The sequence below is a fragment of the Argentina anserina genome, chromosome 6, assembly GCF_933775445.1.
Source record: "Argentina anserina chromosome 6, drPotAnse1.1, whole genome shotgun sequence".
Lineage (NCBI taxonomy): Eukaryota > Viridiplantae > Streptophyta > Magnoliopsida > Rosales > Rosaceae > Argentina > Argentina anserina.
Window position 1 is genome coordinate 2,942,983 of NC_065877.1, and position 22,646 is coordinate 2,965,628.

Here is a 22,646-nt window from a genome sequence, read left to right on the forward strand (position 1 = left end):
TTGATTTTTAGAGTAACGATATACATTAACAGTCCTTTATTTCAGAGAGTTATTATTTAGTAATAAACCGGAATGTCACAGCGACAATTTAAAAATATAATTTTTGTGGGCACACTCCATATGCGCTGGTACAGTTGATCATATCTATTCCTTTGTAGTCATAGCAAAGTGATATCTCAAAAAGCAACGGACCCCGTATCTGGTTTCCACCTTTTAGCAGCAAATATTCATTTCTACAACGCAGTAAAGGTAGGAACTTAGTTTTCGCTTGTATCATTGACTCTACATCTGTAGAGTTCCAGTCTATTTGGTATTGTGCCCCTGATATGACGCCACCTTTTACTAATATATCAGTGATGTTAAATGATTTATGAATTTCAAGGGATCGCCTGAAGTACTCAAGTGAGGTATAAGTCTGCTCCGAACATGTACCGTGATTGTACCACTCCGATTTCCAAAACCACTCATCGTTCCCAGTTTCCACATTCGGCCAAGCTTGCATCAATTGGGTTAGGAGTGTTTGATTTCCGTTTATCTAGCAGTAAATACATTTTTTGACGATGTTAAATTACGATAGATTTCAGATAAAAAAATCCAAGAAAAGAAAACGAGGGTAGAGATGAAACAATTCCTACCGCACCCGATGGAAATGTGCTCCCTTTGCAAGAATGCTGAAGATTATTGTTTGTATGATTACTTGGCCATAGGCCATGGATGGTGAACACTTGAGGGACTTTAAAGCAAGGTTTCTGTTTACCAAGGCAACGGTTTGGTGGCCATTGTTGTACAAGTTGAAAATATTGATAGACTCCTCCTGAGGATTAGAAACAAGGTCAAGAAAATTCTAACTCACATGATTTAGGAACATCTCCAACAATTTTCGTATAATTAGAAAAGAAAAAGCTTAAATTTAAAAATTAAATTTAACAACTTCCATAGTTTTTCTGTTTCACTTCCGTCATGCTTCTCAACAATCATTCCCTCAAATTGTAAAAATTGTAGTGAACATATAGAATGTTGCTTTCTCTTTCTCACATTCCCAATATTGGAGTAGATTTGGAGTAGGGAATTTGTATGAGCAAACAGCCAAAATTTTCCCTAAAATGAAGAATATTTAAGAATAGGGAAACATGTTAGAGTTCCTCTAGTGAAAAATCATGTATCTCGTAGTGGAACAATTTGTAGATATGTGCGGAGTATCAGTCAGTATTAATTAAGCCAATAAGGCTTATGTAACCACCAAGCTTCCAATTCCATTTTTTACCCCCCTAATAATACTCAATTTAAATATAATTAAATAACATAAGGATAAAATAGTAACTAAGTAGTAAACAAGATATATCCGGACAGAATTTCAAATTCCCAAAGACCAGATAAAACGGTTATTTTTCTCAATCTCATATTGTATTGTTTATTATCCTCCCACATTCATACGAGTACTTCTCTCTCAAAAATTTCCTCAATACTCATTGTAGAACTCTCACGGCCTAGAGAGAAATTGTTACATTGGATAAACCGAACAAAAAATAGGACGGAAAGAGAGCGCAATGGATTTTGAAGATTGCTCAAGGTATCGGTTTGATTTTTATATGCAAAGCCATAAGTAAGTTGTTTTTATATATTTGTAGAAGCAATAAACTAAATTCATATTCATTTTGAGGTTTCATATCTAATTTAAGAAATTTCAACCAATTAACTAAATTGAAGTCGGTGATACACAAATGAAGCAAATTAATAAGGTTGTGTGTATACGCGCATAGATCATGTTAGAAGGCTAGTCTTTATATTATATATATATATATATATATATATATATATACTATTAATAACTCAAACACATTTTGTCAACTAAAAAGACTATGAAAAGACATGAGAACCCTCCGACCATATTTTATTTTAATAAACTTTTAATATATGAAAGGTGTATATGTAAATAACAAAATATAATGAATAATTATCCATAACTTTGCCCACTATCTTCACAAATAACTTCAAAACTTCTACTTTTACATGTGGATAACTTCATTCTTTCCTTATATTCATATGCGTAGCATATGTGCCAAGGCTAGAACTATTTAAACAGGGAAGCTTCTATTCATACCTCCCAAAATGATACTTGGACCTCCATTTTTTACTAGATAGTTTTGACTTAGTCAATGCATATGAAATTACCAAAAAAATATATAACAATAAAAATACAAGAAGGGAAATAATTCTTTACTTATCTATTATAAAATACAAATATACATAATTATCATTTATATTTATTGCTAGACAATTTAAAATGAGATATCAAATTGCATTAAATGATTTAATTGATTATTATTATTTTTATAAACATCATTAGTTAAAAATTTAAAATAGTTGATAAACATCAAATTGAATGTGGACGATTTAATGTATAAACTATAAAACTATATAGAATTTCTTATAAACTTTGATTTGAGCAAAAAAAAAATATAACTCGTTCATTAAAGGTTATAATATTTCATATACGTTGATGAACAAAACTCGTTAATTAGATGTTAAAATATTTCATATACATTGATGTTACTATCAATGAATGAAAAATATAGTTTACCAATTTATTATGAATTTAGAAAACGAGTGGAAGAGTGACCGAATTAATTCGAGAAGATAATTGTGTGATTATTATGCATTTTTCGAGTTGTATATAATAAATGAATTTGAAAGAGTATGAAAGAAATTAATAAATAGTAGTATGATTTGATATATCAAATTAGATAATGGGCATTTTAGGAAAATTTTGGAGATCTAAATAGTAAATTAGGTATCTATAAAAGCAAAATGGAGGTCTACTGAGTAAGGAGATCTAAATACCATTTTTGGAGGTATGAATAGAAGCTCCCTTTAAACAGATTGTGCTTATGAAAACTGCCAAAATCCATTTTTCCACAATCGCCATTTTTAATTAAATCACTCTAAGACCCCATTTGTTTAAATGAAATATGAGAAAAGGAAAATGATTTGATTTCCTTTCCAGGTTGATATGGAAATGGAAAATGTTTTGTTAATTCCATATGAGTGTTTGATAGATATCAGAATCTAAAATACAATTTAAAAGGAAATTAGTCTTTATCGATGGGCATAGAAATAAAACACCACCCCTATGTATGTAATTTATTTCAGGCTTTAAAAGTGAGTCAATTTCCAGTCAAAACATTTTTTTTATTTTCATTCTAATATTAAATGACAACCAAACAACATATAGATATAGAAACAAAAATGAATTCATTTTTCATAGCATTGATTTCCTGTTAACTAAACGGCCTAATGGTAGAGAAATCATGATGCATGGTCATCACCGTAAAAATACAAAAGGAAAATAATAAAGAGAATAAATTGGCTAAAAACTGAAGTCAATTGCTATCGGCATGCGGTAAATTTGTGTTTATACTAATCGACCGTGACACACTACTAGAGGCGACGTGAGAGATCTGTTCTGATACACATAAATATTACAAAAGGAGGTGATACCGAAATGGAAGAGGAGTGGCGGAGCGAATTACATAAGACAGCTAATAATATTTCAAGTGAGGTTTGATATAGTCACTGTTGGTAATTGATTTGAAGTACATACATGTGTGCTCACAATTTTGAATTATTTATTTCAGGCCAATGTGAATTTTTCTATGTTGATGATCACAAATGTAATTTCTATATGACTTTCATTGAGTCTCCGATTGCTCGCTACTCGAGTTATGTCGGTAAACAGTCCAGCCTTAAGAGTGCTGAGAAATGTGGTATGTGAAATCTGAATTGGTGCAGAAGAAAATACGGGAGAAATTGAAATCAGAACTTACAAGTGAAGGGAATGCAATGGAGCTGGATTATACCGTCAAGGAAGGGTCAATCTTACGCATGAGGTGCCGGTATGTCCATCTAACATACAATATCAGTCGGCAACTTTCATCACTGAAGCTGCGAAGCTAGAGCCATCTATCCTTGTGGTTGGATAAGGAGACTACGGTATTATGAATGCTTATGTTGGTATTGGATTGATAGATGAAGGATACAATTATTATTGATGAAATGAAGGCTCAAAGAGGTAGTTCTGGGTTTGATGTGCATGTGCATGTGCCAATACTGAAGGCTTATTGCAACGAGCATAGAAAAGCAACTCAACTTGCTATTTTAGTAACTTGATCCTTCGGTTAAACATGGAAATAGATTTTTCCATTGTGGGTATCCTTTTGCGAAATAAATATTTTTGTATTTTGCTGTTTTGGCAGGAAGTGAAGAAAAACAGTTCAGTTCATAGAGAAAAGAAGCATAGACTTGATGATAACATGGGTGATATTGTGAAGGGGGATAGGCAGTTTCCATTAGGATTAGGGTGTCTGTTATGGGAGAATCATTTACAAGTATGGAGTTGAGACTAAATGCGTGTCATATTGATCTCAGAGGCAACATGTTAAGAAGTTCCTTGTCGAGTACCTTTCTTCAATTTAAATGTTAACCACTTGTGGTGTCAAAGAAATTCAAGCAAAGCCTGTGGTGAACCTATGCTCGAGGGCTTCCTATGGCTACTTGTAATTGAAAAGATACCAAGCAAGAAACAAGTAGATGCATTATTCAATGGTTTGAGGAGATGTGCCAAAATCTCAGATTATGTGTTTAAGGCCATCAATCTGCCTCTTGGAAAATATCCAATGACTCAGCTTAATACTGGTGTTATGGCTATCAAGGTCCCGGGCAAATTCAAGAAGTCATATGGCAAGGGAATAGCGTAGTCAAAATATCGAGAGCCACATCATGAAAATCCACTTAGCCTGATTACTGAAGTGCTGGTGATAGCTTCCTATGTGTTTCGAAGGATATATATGAATGGAAGAATACATGTTGATAACTCTCTAAATTATGATGCAAATTTAGCAGATTTTCTAGGGTGTGATGATCACAGAATGCAGGAGCTTACGATGCTTTTTGTCACCATCCCCAGTGATCATGAAAGCAGGTATGTCAGTACACTGTACACCTAGCTCGCATATATTACATAGTGATAATTCTGATCATGTGGGGGCATTCACTGTGGTAGAAAGGTCTTAGTTGACCTACCAGAAGCACAAGTTTATGCAGGAATACTGAGGGAACTGATGTTCCAATGTGTGGATTATTTATGGTCCTTGTCTAACCTACCCAAAGATAATAATTTTACTGGAGGCTCCGTATTAAGTGGAGCGTGTGCAAGTTTTATCATTGCTTTCGCCTTAATTATAATTCATGGTCAACTATTCTGGTATTGCAAGTCTAAGATCATGAGGGATCAAATTTTTGACAATGTTGGGATCAATAATTCAATATGAAGAATATTGCTATCAAGGAATACAAACGTGACTTGCCTCCAACTCCATGGCTGATTCTGCCGAGGAAGCAGTTAGCTGCATCTCACAGGTCGATCATCATCATGAATCACCATGGCCAGATTGGAGATGGATATGCGCCAGCTTTTGACATAGCTCCAAAACTCGGTAAAAAAGCAGGTACACCAGCTAGGGTACTAGCTTGGACCTTTTCATTTGCCTTCTATCTGATTCATGGTCTACTGAGACCATTCACACAAGTGAACATCACCACTGCGGCATGGTTCACTCAGGTTGTTTTTGATGTTAATGGATACATCACTGATCAGATTTCTATAGTTGTTGCTGAGATCATTGTGAGGGAGCATCCGATTCCAAAGAACAGCGCTGCAAATACATGTAGGTTTCAAAAGATATCTTGCACGAGTGCCCAGGTTTCAATCCAGAATGTGAAACTTGAGGACAACTTTTGCAATTGGAGATGTATTGTTATGATTCTAGAGTAATTAAGTCAGGTGCGTAGCACATGATCAGCCTATAGGTTTATATAGACTGTTGTGTGAGTTGTATCCTCTTTGAAAGCTATCGAAGAATATTTTGCAAACGGGTGCTGTTTAATGTACCGTGCAAATATCTACAAGATCGGCTTTACCGACCTAGCCCGGGCGGGGAAGCTCTGCAACTCCAAGTCCCCGCCCTGACTGATTGGCCCGTTGCAGCTTCGATCCGAGAGATATCGAGGTCGACCTGGTTTACACGGAGCTGCCTCAAGTTTGGTAATTCGCAGCTCGCGTCGGGTTAAGGTCGATTTGGCTTACACGGAGTTATAACAGCTGCCACACCAGTTATGACTCGGACGGGAAAAGATTGTAGTTGGCATGGGAATACAATGCTTGGATCGTAGCTGGAATTAATGTGGGCAGGAGATTCGGCGTTGAATTTAGGGTGTCATCACGATGTGATTGAGTTTCTATTGGAACCAATAAAAGCTGAGATAAGATGGTGCCCATATAAGTTTCTGGGTGCCCAAAGTAACTGATCAGGGTTTCATTTTCTTTACCGACGAAGATCTATGATTCCTGGTGTTTTTTCTTTTCCTTTTCGAGCAACCGGTGATGCGATGGTCATTAACCTCCTTGCTTCTCTTTTTTTTTTTTGGTTAAATCCTCCTTGCTTCTCTATATGTATTAATCGTAGTGCATCAGTCACAACGGCTGCAATATGTCAGTCACAGAAACTCAGAAAGAGTCATAACAGCAGTCACAAGTCACAACCGTTGTTACTGCATGACTGGTTGTGTAGCTAACTGATTTTCTGTGTGACAGGTTCACGTTATGTGATTAGTTCTTTGTGCGATAACGTAAGATCATATTAATTGATTTAAAAAAGTACAAGTCACATAATAACATTTACAAATTCATTATTTTATATCATTTTCTTCTTCTTATTCTTCTTATTTTATTTTTCATATATTTTACTTGTCATAACATAATTACAAAAACAGTCACAATGGTTGGCATAAGTGTAGTCACACGACTCACACTTCCAGTCACAACATCAAGTACAATGTCAATATTGTAACTATCAGTGTGATAGACAGTGTGACACCTAGTAGCGTACCGGGAAAAGAAGACTAAATCAACGAAACTATATCAAAATTTGAAGAAAGTCGGTATGAGTGTATTAAGAATGAAGTCAATAACTAGATTTACAGAGCTTTGACTTCTAGTTTTTCCGAAATAGCTTAGGGATCCACCATGGACGACAATAACTCATTGTGAGAGTTTTTGCGCCTTATACAGTGGTTAATTGGAGTGGGTATGATATCAAATGAAAGAGTGGAGAGACATATTTCTAACGATACCAACCACGCCTAAATCCATCGCTGAACGCCTAAGTTATGACTGGAATTACAAAAAGATGAAGAAGAAATAGAAAAATAGAAAGAAGAGTAAAATAGTCATAAAAACAAAGTATGTGATTGTTTTCTAATTTTAAATAAAACTAGCCTCATGACACATACTTCGTGTGGTGTCATTTGTTTTTTTTTTCTTCTAACAAAAAATAAATAAAAATAAAATATTAAAATTAATGAAATGAAATAAAATTGATAATGTGTAGTTGGACGTGAGTTTTTTCCTCTTATGGATTTACAAATAAAATGTTGACACTATAAATAAACTACATGATCGTTAGCAACTCACCAATGCTCAAACAGAAACAAGGGAAGAGAGCAAACGTAAGAATCCGAAGACTAGAAAACTTTATAAACTTTGCCATACTTCAATTTCAGAATTAAGTCTAGCAGGCTCTCGTAAGCTAAGAAAACCGGCGCATGTGTTCATGCTTATATAGAGGAGACACGGTAAGAATCACATGTCTTTCCTTGGTCGAAAAAAAAAATTTAATCACGTCTTCAGCGTGTGACCCATGAACAAGTACTACGTACCGTGGAGCTACATTCCTTTACCTAAAGCAGGTCCAACCGTCCCTGCCAAAGGATCTTGATCCAACATTGAAGATTGAGGAAAAAAAAAGAAGAGGAATACAAGCTTTTTTTTTCCTCACATATTAGAATAAATACATGCAGTATCAATATACAGTGAAATTCACATCCGGTAAGTTTGAAACATTGAGTACGCCATGTTGCAAATAGGTTTACTCAAATATATGGTATTGATTATGATCAGACTTTTACTCATGTTGCCGAAATGAACATTATCTGAGTTCTTTTTGCATTTGCTGCTAGTTTGAACTGGTCACTCCGACAGTTCGATGTCAAGAATGTATTTCTTCATAGAGAGTTAGCTAAAGAGGTGTATATGAGTCTTTCTCCTGGGTGTGTAGCTACTTATACTAGTGATTTTGTATGCAAATTGAGAAAGTCTCTATACGATCTCAGATGGTAACCTTGTGTCTGATTTGGGAGGTTCTCACATTCATTTGGAATATCGGTTACATACAGAGTAATTCAGATCATACCTTGTTTTTCAAGCATCAACAAAGGAAGCTAGTAGCCCTAATTATATATATGTTGATGATATGGTGATTACCTCCAATGCGACTATTGAGATGGATAGGTTGCAGAGATAATTGGCTTTTGAGTTTGAGATGAAGGCCTTGGGTGATCTCAAGTACTTCTTAGGGATTGAGGTAGCAAGGGGGAGATGTGATAATTTGTGGCAAAAGAAGTGCATACTTGGACTGTTGTCAAAGACATGTATGTTGGATTGTGCACCTATCGATACTCATATGGAAGAATACATATACTAGATTCCTACAAATTAAGCTTGCTATCAGAGATTAGTTGGACGCTTGATTTATTTGACTTATATTATACCATATATTGCATATGCAGTGAGTGTAGCGAGTCCGTTTATGCATAACCCAAGTGAGAGTTATGTGAATGTTGTTATGAAAATTTTGAGGTACTTGAAGTCAGCTCTGGAGAGATGAGTAATTTTCTCTACACACTGTTGAGGTTGGTGGCTTCCCAAATGCTGATTAGGATGAAAATATTGCAAATAGGAGGTCGACATCATGTTATTGTACTTTTATGGAACTAATGTGAGGTAATTTAGTTACATGGAAGGGTAAGAAACATAAAGTTGTGGCCATATCCAGTACTGAGATTGAGTATAGAGGTGTGCCTCATGGAGTGTGGGAATTATTTTGGCTGAGAAATCTATTATGTTGATTTGGGTTTCAAGTTGAAAAATGTGACAACAAAGCAGTTGTTAATATATCATAGATTCCAGTCGTGGAGGTGGATCATCACTTTATTAAAGAGAAGCTAGATGCAAAAAGTATTTGTTTCTTTTTGTTTATGCCGAAGAGCAACTTGAAGATGTACTCATTAAAAGAGTGTCTAAGAAGACATTTTATGATTCATTAAGTAAGTTGGATATGATTTGATGTGTATGCACCAACTTGAGAAAGAGTGTCAATGTGAGTCACGAAATGTAATTTAGAAAAATAAATTATATAATTAATATTTACCTATTATATATATTCAATATGAGACAAATAAAATATCAGAAAATTTATTTTTTTAAATTGTCATATTTGACTTACAACATGCGTTTTTTTTTTTTGGGTTAACACAGACATGCGTTCAGTGAGGAAGATGACATGATCTGGCGTGAAGCTGTGCCGCCTCGGCTTACTGAGCTTATTCTAAGTTTCTAACCTTAGAGCATCCGCAGCGGCGAGCAATTTTGCCGGCGTGCTCGAGCAGGAGGAGGGACCAGCCGGAGGAGCTCGAGCAGGAGAAGGGGAGGCTCGCACCGGCGAGCAGGAGGAGGCGAGCTGCTCGCCCAGTCAACCCAGCCGCGGTGCTCGTCCGATCGCTCGAGCAAATTTTGCTCCGGCGTTTGCTCGATCGCCTGGCGGAGCCCACCGCCCGTGGGTGACGTCAGGCGCGGGCGAATTTTTTTTATGTTAGGCGCGTGCAACGCACGCGCCAAAAAAAAAATCTAGCCAATGAATGGCTGCCACGTGTCAAGCAGATTGGCCAACGGTCCAATTGATCTGGGCCTTCCATTTTGAATCTGAAATTTCGATCCAACGGTCAGAATTAATTGGCAACGGCTACTATTTGATCATAACGGAAATAAACCCAAAAAATTGTAAAAAAATCCCCAAAATTTCAAAATTCTCCCAAAAAATTGCCTATAAATACTACTTCAATTTGTTATGAACTCACACCAATTTGTGCACAACAAATTTCACATCTTCCTCCATCTCCTCTCTCTTTTCGTATCTCCTCTCTCTTTTCGTTTAGCATTTTTTTCTCAAACAATGGGCACCCATTGGCTTCCTTCCGAAGATTTACAAATGTGCATTTCTTTTGTCCGTCATAGCATTGATGAATATGACGGTAACAAACAAAAGAGGGACAAATTGTGGGAGACAATTCATGGCGATTAATACCCCCAGTAGAAGTTTACTACCTCTAGTAAACTTTAGTAAAAATTTTACTAACCCCAGTAAACTTTATTTTTTGCATCTAAGTTGATTTTTCTCCGTTTTAAGGTGTGTTATGGCCTTTAGAAATACTGTTTTTCAAGTTTAATACCCCCAGTAGAAGTTTACTACCTCTAGTAAACTTTAGTAAAAATTTTACTAACCCCAGTAAACTTTATTTTTTGCATCTAAGTTGATTTTTCTCCGTTTTAAGGTGTGTTATGGCCTTTAGAAATACTGTTTTTCAAGTTTAATACCCCCAGTAGAAGTTTACTACCTCTAGTAAACTTTAGTAAAAATTTTACTAACCCCAGTAAACTTTATTTTTTGCATCTAAGTTGATTTTTCTCCGTTTTAAGGTGTGTTATGGCCTTTAGAAATACTGTTTTTCAAGTTTAATACCCCCAGTAGAAGTTTACTACCTCTAGTAAACTTTAGTAAAAATTTTACTAACCCCAGTAAACTTTATTTTTTGCATCTAAGTTGATTTTTCTCCGTTTTAAGGTGTGTTATGGCCTTTAGAAATACTGTTTTTCAAGTTTAATACCCCCAGTAGAAGTTTACTACCTCTAGTAAACTTTAGTAAAAATTTTACTAACCCCAGTAAACTTTATTTTTTGCATCTAAGTTGATTTTTCTCCGTTTTAAGGTGTGTTATGGCCTTTAGAAATACTGTTTTTCAAGTTTAATACCCCCAGTAGAAGTTTACTACCTCTAGTAAACTTTAGTAAAAATTTTACTAACCCCAGTAAACTTTATTTTTTGCATCTAAGTTGATTTTTCTCCGTTTTAAGGTGTGTTATGGCCTTTAGAAATACTGTTTTTCAAGTTTAATACCCCCAGTAGAAGTTTACTACCTCTAGTAAACTTTAGTAAAAATTTTACTAACCCCAGTAAACTTTATTTTTTGCATCTAAGTTGATTTTTCTCCGTTTTAAGGTGTGTTATGGCCTTTAGAAATACTCTTTTTCAAGTTTAATACCCTCAGTAGAAGTTTACTACCTCTAGTAAACTTTAGTAAAAATTTTACTAACCCCAGTAAACTTTATTTTTTGCATCTAAGTTGATTTTTCTCCGTTTTAAGGTGTGTTATGGCCTTTAGAAATACTCTTTTTCAAGTTTAATACCCCCAGTAGAAGTTTACTACCTCTAGTAAACTTTAGTAAAAATTTTACTAACCCCAGTAAACTTTATTTTTTGCATCTAAGTTGATTTTTCTCCGTTTTAAGGTGTGTTATGGCCTTTAGAAATACTCTTTTTCAAGTTTAATACCCCCAGTAGAAGTTTACTACCTCTAGTAAACTTTAGTAAAAATTTTACTAACCCCAGTATACTTTATTTTTTTTACATCTAAGTTGATTTTTCTCCGTTTTAAGATAAGTAAGTTCTTTATGCTTTTACCAAACGGGTATTCTCCTCATCTTATAAGCTAAGGAGCTTATAAGCTCCCCCAAACGGGCACATTAAATTAAAACACATACTGAAATTAAACACAAGCTTAATAATTAAACACAAACATCATGAAAATCTTATCAGAAATTTGGTCCAATTATTTTGCTGACAGTGACACGTGTCAATTCTCTACTAGTCGAAAATCTTATCGGAAATCTGCTCCAATTATTTTAGCGACAATGACACGTGGTAGTGACACGTGTCAATTATCTATTAGTCGAAAATCTTATCGGAAATTTTGAATAATATCGAGTCGATAATGACACGTGGCACATTATTATTGGTTGTAAATATATCTGATAAAAAAAATTAATTATTACACAACAAGACAAAATTGAATTGCTCAAACAAATTGTAAATGGGTGTGTGAAAAAATCGATTTGCTTGAGCAAAATATGAAATCGATTTGCTTGAAGCAAAATTTGCTTCTGGCCCTACCATTTGCTTGAGCAAATGCAATTTATGGGTGCGGATGCTCTTATTGGGGGGTAATACTCTTTTTAACTTGCTCGTTATAGCAGGGTACTTAACCAGGCTACCACCTTAAACCCGACACCTGTATTGATGATTTGATATCAATGGAAGTTTCTTCTTTATAAAATAAAACAAAAGAACATTACAATAATGGGTTTACAGTGGCTAGCTATGAGCAATTCACGCTAGAAACTATATAAAAGGTTGAGATTATTCTGGAAGGACAAGTACTTAACTTTGTGGGCATATCGTCTCCCTCAACGGATATGATATTGTTTACATACACGACAGCTTGAATATGAAGATGATCTTCAGTACCATAGATTGGAAGATATTTAAGCATTTGGGTGCCATGGTTAGGAGATTACACGTCCATTATCAGTAACCATGAGAATCTCGTCATCCTGAAAAAACACCTTCTAAAGGACCGATAGATAACTTTTTGTCCATAAATTGTTTGAACCGTCCGACTCATCCATTGTCCATAAATCCAACACTTTTGGTTTTTCGTCTTTATAGGCAATAAGTACAAGAGATTCTTTCCACACAGCAAGGCTAGGCAGAAATCCATTCTCTATAATATTCTCTGGAAATAATATCTCATGAAATATCTCGGTATTCATATCAAATGAAAGAATAATGCTCCCAATAAAAAAATCCTTTGAAGTATTCGAAAGGAGTCCAAATGACAAAAGTGTTGGTACCGAAGTTGATCTCTCTCTAAGAATGAGCAGTGACGATGTATACCTCGGCCCTTGAAGGATGCGAAGTGAAAATGTACCCTGAAGCAAATTCTACAATTCTAACAACCTTGTAAATATTAGCCTCCGAATCATAGCCAAATCCCACAGCATTCGGACTTGATTCTAATGCATCATAATAATCATCTTCATTATCATAATTATCTGGATGTTTTGGAGGAAGAATAATACAAGAAGGGGGAAGAAATTTGAATTCCTTGATTGCTGGATTGCATAGAACAACATGCTCATTAGAAGTAAGATATTCCATCACAGTGACCTACAATTTTTAAGCTGAAGGGGTTTATACCCAGAGGAGAAGGAACAATAAGGTCCTCAACAACAGAAATAAGATTATGACCTTCACTGCAATTATGCATGGACATATTCAACAGTGAAAGAAATATTTCCTTCTTCTCATTGTTCCCATCCCTCAGAATATAAAATATCTCGCTCTTATCTGTTATAGTGTTGTCTTTAAGGACAGTACGCTTGAAAAGAATGTGTAGCAAATTTGTCAACCACCCTCTATTTGCTTAGCTTGTACCCACTCTTCTAAATTCATATCATGTGTCTTTTCTCAACTCATATTTAGATAATAATAGAGGAATTGGACACATGACATTAGTTTAGAAGGGTGGACACAAGTTGGACAAATGAGGGGTGATAGGCAAATTTACTTCCCAAAAGAATGCTAGTAGAAGAAGCAAATTTGTTGTTCAGGGAATTTGAAAGATTCGTGGCCGCAAACCTTGCATTAATAATAGATTGCACAATGACTTGTAAACACATTTGAATCGCATCAAAGCTCTAGGAGGCAATCTTGTCAGGATTTGTAGTTTCATTTCTTCTGATAAATCGCAGAATTTTGTCATTTTTCTTGCTCTTGTTTCACCTCTTTCTACCTTCGATTGTGTTGTATCTATTGCTTTCGGTGTAAGATTTTTAAATTTCTCACTAAATAAATTTCACACCTCAAAATTAGTAAAAAATAAAATTGAATGGATGCTCGTTCCTCTCTCTTAAACTTTAGAGTTCGATCAGCTTAATATTTAGCTTAGTAATTATTAAAGCGACATGGAGAGGAAGAGAGACGTAGGCCTCCTGAAAAAAAGGAGAGGATGGAAGAGAAACAAGGAGATAACATTTCTTCATCATTTTTTAAAATAATAATAATAATATATAATTGTTAAAGTATGATAGATACGAGAATAATAACAACGTAATGGAACATAACGTAACACTTCATCGATTGATAATTGGGCTTATATATAGGCATTATATGGAGTATCCCGAAGAATCAGAGATTCATATCTCTTACATTAAAGCATAACACTCTAATAATGAAACCTAAGACATACATAATGATAGAATAATAATTCTCTAGAAACATTCCCCCGTGTGTTGCATGCCTAGGTTGTATGGTGCACATAACGTTGCCTCGGTAGAAACCTTGTCAAGCAAAATAAAAACGTCTTGGATGAAAAACAAAAGCTTGATCGAAGGAGAAAAAGAGTGCAGCCACCATCTACATTTGATAACATCATATGAGGTAGACTCCCCATGATGTCTACGAAATTACTCCTCCTGATCAGTGCCATAATCATGGAGTACAAAGAACAACATATATAACGTTCACTACATGCTTCTCAAATATAGTCTTGGGCTAATGATTAATCATTAATCTCGCTACACATCCTTAGATCATATATGCTATACATATTCAAACTTTGATCTTAGGAAAAAATATTGCATAACAACTTAAAACAAGAGTGCGCAATGAAATCAGATTCCCGCGTAAAATGACATTCACGCACTCAGACTGTCATAACTTCTTTGTTATAATAAGTATGAGTGAACCGTAAAATGTTTTAGAAAGTAGACACTCGTGGCTTTCTACGCGAATTTACAGTTCTCTGTCGAAGTTGACTGACTTGCGAATTCCTAGACAGAACTATCATACTTTGCTAAAATGGCCATCACTCACTCAATACGATAGATATAATCGAATGGTTGGTTTCCTTGGAAAGTAGACACATAAAAATTTCCAACGGTACCAAACTCATGATATTTCATTTAGTGAGCTGTCATGTAGGTCTCGTTGAAGTTGACCTACGAAACTGGACAAATTTTGATTTCTCACATTCAATGTGTCATTCATAATGGAATGAGGGAATGAACCAATGAATGACTGATTTTGGTCCAAGACGGAATCATACATATCCTCTACGCTACCAATGTCAACAACAACACTACGCATACGCTAGTGTGTATGAGCTGCTGGTGGCATTGGTGTGGGAGAATGTATTGATTCGCTAAATGTAGAACTAGATTCATGTCAAAAGAACAATTCAAGTCTAATGACGATGCATATGTGCATAGTTAATCACATCATAACGAAAACAATAGTGTCCCACCAACACTTACATATATGAATCTATAGCTCATTGAATCTCTTCATCATCTATACTTAAATGGAATAGAGAATCAAGAATTCACTTTTATATGAACATGTATGGGTATAAGTTCTTGCAACCGATTGTACTATGTTCTCTCGAATGTTGCAATTTGACTGCATAAGCTCTTTGTGAACTGAAGGCATTTAATTGAGCAATTAAGGTCACTCGGGAACTTTCATATATGTGTCCTAATCTCTTTACAAATTTTCTATGATCACTATTATATGCTGCAAAGTAGTATTCATGGACACTACTACTAACCAAGTAGCGGAAAACAATTATGTCCATAACGAGAGAATATAAATCATCGTAGTCAATATAGGATAATGAGACAATCTTTGTGCCATAAGTCCTGTAAATATCGCATGACTAACATAACCAGTCTAGTTCAGCCTGTATTGATTCTTTCCACTTCGGTCAAGTTGCTGATCGTAGGTATTTTACAACGGAATAAAAGCATAAGTGAATTAATCATGAGAGATCAATCCGTTAAACACACACGCACGCTTATACGATCAATTGAGAGATTTCGTTTGTTCTCTAACATCAACAAAATGAGTTTGTAGCGTCACACAGAAACTTAGTTGATACACATGTTTAGAGAACATCTCTTGATGATAGGCGAAATACTTGGGCCTAAGCACCTCGCTTCTTTTCTGGTTTTGATTCCATAGAATAATGGTCTCCCCGTCATCTAGGTAGGAGCCAAGACCGAAGCTATGACCCTTACTAGTCCATTTTTGCATTTTTCGTCCTTGTATTGTGGTGCAATACCACAGACACTAATAACACCACAACGTACAATGGTGTCATCGCCGGCTTCCTTCCCACTGTCAGGGATGGTGCTAACGGTGCTAGTACCATGTCATATGAAATTTTCCCATATTCTTGGAGTTCCAATATTATCGGCGCATCACAACATTTATATGCAATCTTGTCACTTTTGCAATATCGGTGAAGTCATTGAGCATCGAATCGTTGACTTTCTGAAGGTCGATAATGCATTGCACTTCTTGCTTACTTAGAGCAATACAGGATCTGAAACTCCTCCACAGTCCTCTCCTTCTCCTCCACCTTAGGGGTGGACACGGGTCCATTCGGTTCGGTTTTGGACAAAACCCATAACCCAACCCAAATTTTAATTCGGTTCGGTTCGGTTTTTCTATTTTAGAGACTGTGACCCACAACTCAACCCAACCAGTACGGTTCGGTTCGGTTCGGTTTTTTTTTCGGTTTTACCCGTATGTAAAATACGTAATATTATATATTAATTTTAAAAGTACAAAATTTAACATAAAGATGAAAAACTAATAGTCTAATGATTATTTCATACCTTATTGACTTATGCCTCATCATTTAGCCCGTGGATCTGAAAAGCTCGCCGAGGCCCGCAAGCCCGATGGGTTTTTACCCGAAAACAACACTAATATGTCATAAGGGAAGACCCATTACCAATATGCGAACATTAAAAGTCGTTTGCATATATGAAATCACCTAATTTTTGTCACCGATTGTGTGCGGTCGCACCAAAAAAATCCATTTGGCAAAGCCTCGGTCAATGAGGATTTTAATATGTCAAAACGCCTTTTTTTTACCATAAGTATGGACGATCAATCAATATCCAAATCGGACGAAATTTTTACGGGTTCCCTAAATATATATACTGATCACATCTGCTGGTGTCGATCGACCATATTTCGAACTGGAGTTATCGATTGCTAAAGTGTCCACTAATGTATCATACCTTTATATTAGATTTATAATAAAACTATCGCATTATGAAGCGACTATATGAAGGAAACTTTTAGGGATCGATCGACACCATCCGATGTGATCAGTATATATATTTAGTGACCATGAAAAAATTTCATCCTATTCGGACCTAGTTTGACCGTCAGAATTTCCGGTAAACTGAAAACACCACTAATTTGTCCTAAAGGAGAATCCATTACAAAGATGCGAACGCCGAAAGCCGTTTGCATATCTGAAGTCACCTAATTTTTGTTACCTATCTTGTGCGGTCGCACTGAAGAAATCTATTTGGCAAAGCCCCGGTCAATGAAATTTTATTATGTGAAAACGCCTCTTTTTTGGTTGACCGTAGGTACGAATGGTCAAACCATGTCCAAAATGGACGAAATTTTTACGGGGTCCCTAAATATATATACCAATCACATCTGCTGTGTCGATCAACCATATTTCTAATTAGAGTTGACGATCACCTAAGTGTCAACTAATGTATCATAACCTTTAACTATCGCATTATGAAGCGACTATATGAAGGAAACTTCTAGGGATCGATCGACACCAGCCGATGTGATCGTTATATATATTTAGTGACCCTATAAAAATTTCATCCAATTCGGACCTCATTTAACCGTCGAAATTTTTAGTAAATCGAAAACATCACTATTATGCCATAAGGGAGGACCTATTACAAATATACGAACGCCGAAAGCCGTTTGCATATCTGAAATCACCTAATTTTTGTTACTTATCATGTGCGGTCGCACTAAAGAAATATATTTGCCAAAGCCCCGGTCAATGGGGTTTCAATATGTGAAAACGCTTCTTTTTTAGTTAACCGTAGGTACGAACGGTCAAACCATGTCGAAAATGGACGAAATTTTTACGGGGTCCCTAAATATATATACCAATCACATCTGCTGGTGTCGATCGACCATATTTCGAATTAGAGTTGACGATCACATAAGTGTCAACTAGTGTATCATAACCTTTATATTCGGTTTAAAATAAAACTATCGCATTATGAAGCGACTATATGAAGGAAACTTTTAGGGATCGATCGACACCAGCCGATGTGATCGGTATATATATTTAGTGACCCTATAAAAATTTCATCCAATTCGGACCTCATTTAACCGTCAGAATTTTTGGTAAATCGAAAACACCACTATTATGCCATAAGGGAGGACCTATTACAAATATGCGAACACCGAAAGCCGTTTGCATATCTGAAATCACCTAATTTTTGTTACCTATCATGCGCGGTCGCACTAAAGAAATATATTTGACAAAGCCCCGGTCAATAGGGTTTCAATATGTGAAAACGCCTCTTTTTTAGTTAATCGTAGGTACGAACGGTCAAACCATGTCCAAAACGGACGAAATTTTTACGGGGTCCCTAAATATATATACCAATCATATTTGCTGGTGTCGATCGATCATATTTCGAATTAGAGTTGTCGATTTCCTAAGTGTCAACTAATGTATTATAACATTTATATTAGGTTTAAAATAAAACTATCGCATTATGAAGGAAGCAAGACGGCTAAATAATGCGCCTTTTATACATTAGGTCAATTAGGTTAGAAATTATGTGCGGCTGTGAAGCGGACCACACTATTTTTTATTTAAAAAACAATAATAATGTAAAATTATAAATATGACAAAATGATGTCGTTTTGTAACGTTGACCATTGACTTCGGGTTGTTCGGGTCGGTTCGGTTTCTAAGGGACTGAACCCAAAACCCAACCCAAATAGAATCGGTTCGGTTCGGTTTTTTTATTTTCGGTTCGGTTTGATTCGAGTTTCGGTTTGTTCAGATTCGGTTTGGGTTCGGGTCCGGTTTTTTTCGGTTTCCGGGTCAGTTTGTCGACCCCTACTCCACCTCGCCTCGGGCATGTTACTCCAGGAAGTCTTCGGCGTCAAGGACCCACACCGCTGCCTAAGGACAACACTCGGTCAGTGAAACTCCAACAACTTTCAAACAAAAAAATATATATAAAAAGGAAATGGGGGATAGTAACATGCTTGGACCAAGCTCTTCTCACCCTCCCGGAAGTTCTCCGCCGGGTCCTCGCTATGCCGAAGTTTGGCCCCCTGGCACTTATGTCCCATGTGTTCCACCATGCGCGTGGAGGTGGGGTGCTAGCTCCTCGGCCCCGGCCAGCCCCGCCAGAACATTCGATTGGATCTTCCCGCTAGCGGACTTTGACTTTTTGGCCCTCCTCCCCTTGGTCCGACCCCTCACCACGGTTCCTCTTCTGGTGAACCTCCGGGGCTTCAATGACTATCTCCTCGTCCTCCACACCATCCCCGTTCCTCCCTACTTCTGCCCGCGGTGCATCTGTTGCCCGTTCATCTACCTCCAGTTGCGCCAGCGACAACACTTCCTCAGGCATAACCTCTTTTACGAGTGACTTCCCCAAAATCTTCATCTCCCCTCTGACCCCGACTTCAACTTAACAACCTCCCTTCTCAGTTCCTTCCTCTCGCCTAGTAACCTGACGACAAGTCCTTCCACGACCACCCTGGACCTTCAGCCGGTTCCACCACGCCTTCCGGGCCAACTAAGGGCTCTCCGGCCGGAGTTACTCCCAACTACGTCGCCACCTCCTCTAGCAACTCGAAGTACTCCTCCACCGGCAGCAGCATTAGGTAGAACCCTTGTTGTCCAGTAGTTGTGTTGCCATGGGGAACATTTGCAAGGTTTTGACGTCTACGTTGAGTTTAGACTGCTTCTTACAGTGCTCCTCTAGCACCACCCGAACCTCAAGGTCCTTCAGAAGGTCATAGGGACCAAGGTTCTTTCTTCGGGGCATCGCGGCCTCCACTGACACCTCTGCAAAAATAGTAACTTGTCAGCACAATCCACAAAAACTTAGCAGTAACACTGGACCTCAGATGCGATGACTTACTGGGGGATTTGCAGATATAATAGAACTTGTAGACCCACGGCCTGCACAACCTAAAGATCGACCGGTCCACTGGGGGAAACGCAGCATGCACCTGGTTTGCCGCTTCTCCATCTCTGGCGTGAGACTTCTCTTTATCGGAATTTAAAACACAACTAAGTATTAAAATACATGTTGCTTTATAATACAACACTATGAATATGGGGATACACTTACTTATCAGCTGAAATGACCTAGGCATGATAAAATGTGTGTCCAGGTTCTGCCACGCTCCATTGACCATGATCACACGCTCTCGCCAATGGTCCGGGGTACCACTCGGTGGATCATTCACTAGTGGGGCGAACTTTTGGCCCCTGGTGGCCAATCTCATGCAGCCCCGTTGTCCTTCTTGGAGAAACTTGAGCACCCAACTCGTCAAGAACTCCCCGTAGCACTGCTTCTGCTGCCTCAAGACCCGAAAGATGACCATGGTCCCCAACAACTTCTTCCACATGTTGGGGGTCACATGCCCCACGTCTATATTCAGGCATGACAATGTGTACTACACACAACAAGGTACCGGGAAATATAACCCCCATACCAGGGCATGGTCTGAACCACAGCACGTGCCCGGGGGTGGATCGTGTGCCAGTTCTCCCTCCACCATAGGCCTCAAACTGACCTCTTTTGGGATCTTGAATAGCGCCCTTATCGCCATTATCTCCTCCTCAATGGTGCTCCTCCCGGGGGGGGGTGTCTATCCGTTGGTCCCTCAACCAAAATCCTTCCTCTCGTGCCCCGCTGGAACCCGCCTCGTTGTCTCTCATTTCTGCCATTTTTGATTACCTATAACTAAAGACCGAGTGGGTTACTTGACGACCCCACATCGCTCACAAATGACAAACTCCCGGTGTGGCCCTCTCCCCAACTCACAGTCCGCTCCGGCGTGTTTGAAGCAAAGACACTCAATGAAACATCGTCCCCACTCCAGACTTCCCCATTTGCTACAACCCCTAGATCAATACAAATTAGGGGTGGGCATAAAAAGCTGAAATCCCGATCCTGTCCCGAAATTCATAGGGATGGGATGATAGGGAGATATAAAAACGTCTGTCCAGTCCCGTTTGATAATAGTGGGACATAACGTGGGATGAATAATTTCTATCCCGCATCGTCCTGTTCTGTCCTGCTTTAAATTTCATTTGAATTTCAACCATCAAATATTTCATCATCACCATATATTTGTAATTCATGAGAACACCTTAGATGCATTTGATAAGGAAAAGACTAACTTCAAAGAATGAATCTTGGACCTTGGTTCATTTTCTAAAGATAAACAAGTCCCGGTTAATTTTTTCATTAATATATGGTTCGAGTTATATGATAGAAATAAAGACGATTTGTATATTGCAAATTTTTTATGAACTTAGCAATCAGAACCGATATAATCTTATATACAATATATAATTATATATGTTTCTCTTGTATGATAACACTATAATTTTTATGTACAATATTTATAATGCTATAATTCGTATGATTATTTTAATTTTATAATAATTAAACTCATGGTATCGAAGTAGATAATGAAGGAAATTTGGAACAATCTACATGTTTATTCTATTACAATAATTCGTATTAAATTTTTATTTATAGTAAATTAAGTATTTATTATTTAAAGTCTAGGAAGGTGGGATAGGCCCGGTCCCATCCTGATCCCGTTCCGATTCTGGCGGGATTGATCCCGAGTGGGACGAACTTTTAAAAACACAAATCTTGTCCCGAATTTAATGAGTAAGACGGAACGTGAGATTAGCCTCATTTCGTCCTATGCCCACCCTTAATGCAAATTAGTCCAGATCCCCAAATACTCACCCTAAACACGAAACAACCAAGAATTAGTTCGAGATCATACCTCTGATAGTTGGTTTCATCGCACAAATCTGAATAAAACCGTCAGAAATCTCTCTATCCTCTTTCTCTTCTGATTTCAACTTTCGTTCTCTACTTTTCCTCTCAAACACCAACGAAAAGAAAACCAGTCTTCTTTTCCTCTCTTTATACGCGTTCGAGTTCATCTTGGTCGTCGAACCAAAAAGCCAACGCCCGTTAGATGACCGATACGTGCCCCACTACCCGTAGAACACCTCGGTTCCAAAACTGATGCACCCCACAAGCGCGCATTACCCCATACAGCCATAACTGACCACCTGCTTTGGCTGGCTTGGTATGTTTTGCTTGGGACATCCCTCGACTGGGGACCTTGGGGACTCACCGCGATACGCCAGATTGAATTAAATCGTCGACCCGGGCCAATCTCCACATCCATGGATGCTCTGGAGGCTAGCTAACCCACGTGCCTAGCGTCGAGATCCTAGGTCACTCCAGGTCCATGGGTGCTCCGGAGGTTAGTTAACCCGCACGCATAACTTCGACTATTAGTTAACTCATGTGTCTAACACTGAGACCCTACGCGACTCTTCAGATCCTAGGCCACACTCTAGGTGCGAGGTTGCTCGAGCATTCAGATAACCCATGTGAATGATACGGAGATCCTCGACCACTCGATCCATGAATGTTTCAGGGATAG

General features: G+C 37.5%; 2 protein-coding genes across 4 annotated transcripts in view; one reads left to right on the top strand and one right to left on the bottom strand.

Moving 5' to 3' along the window:
* The window catches only part of LOC126797663 (uncharacterized), a 251,411-nt gene that overhangs the window by 54,855 nt on the left and 173,910 nt on the right, over nt 1-22,646 (top strand). The window lies entirely within an intron of this gene.
* Nucleotides 89-2,926, bottom strand: LOC126800863 (ribonuclease MC-like). The gene is made up of 3 exons (XM_050528283.1): nt 2,842-2,926; nt 636-814; nt 89-535 (listed from the first exon to the last, which is right to left on the bottom strand). Exons 1-3 carry the CDS (start codon nt 2,924-2,926, stop codon nt 89-91), a joined length of 711 nt encoding a protein of 236 aa, XP_050384240.1.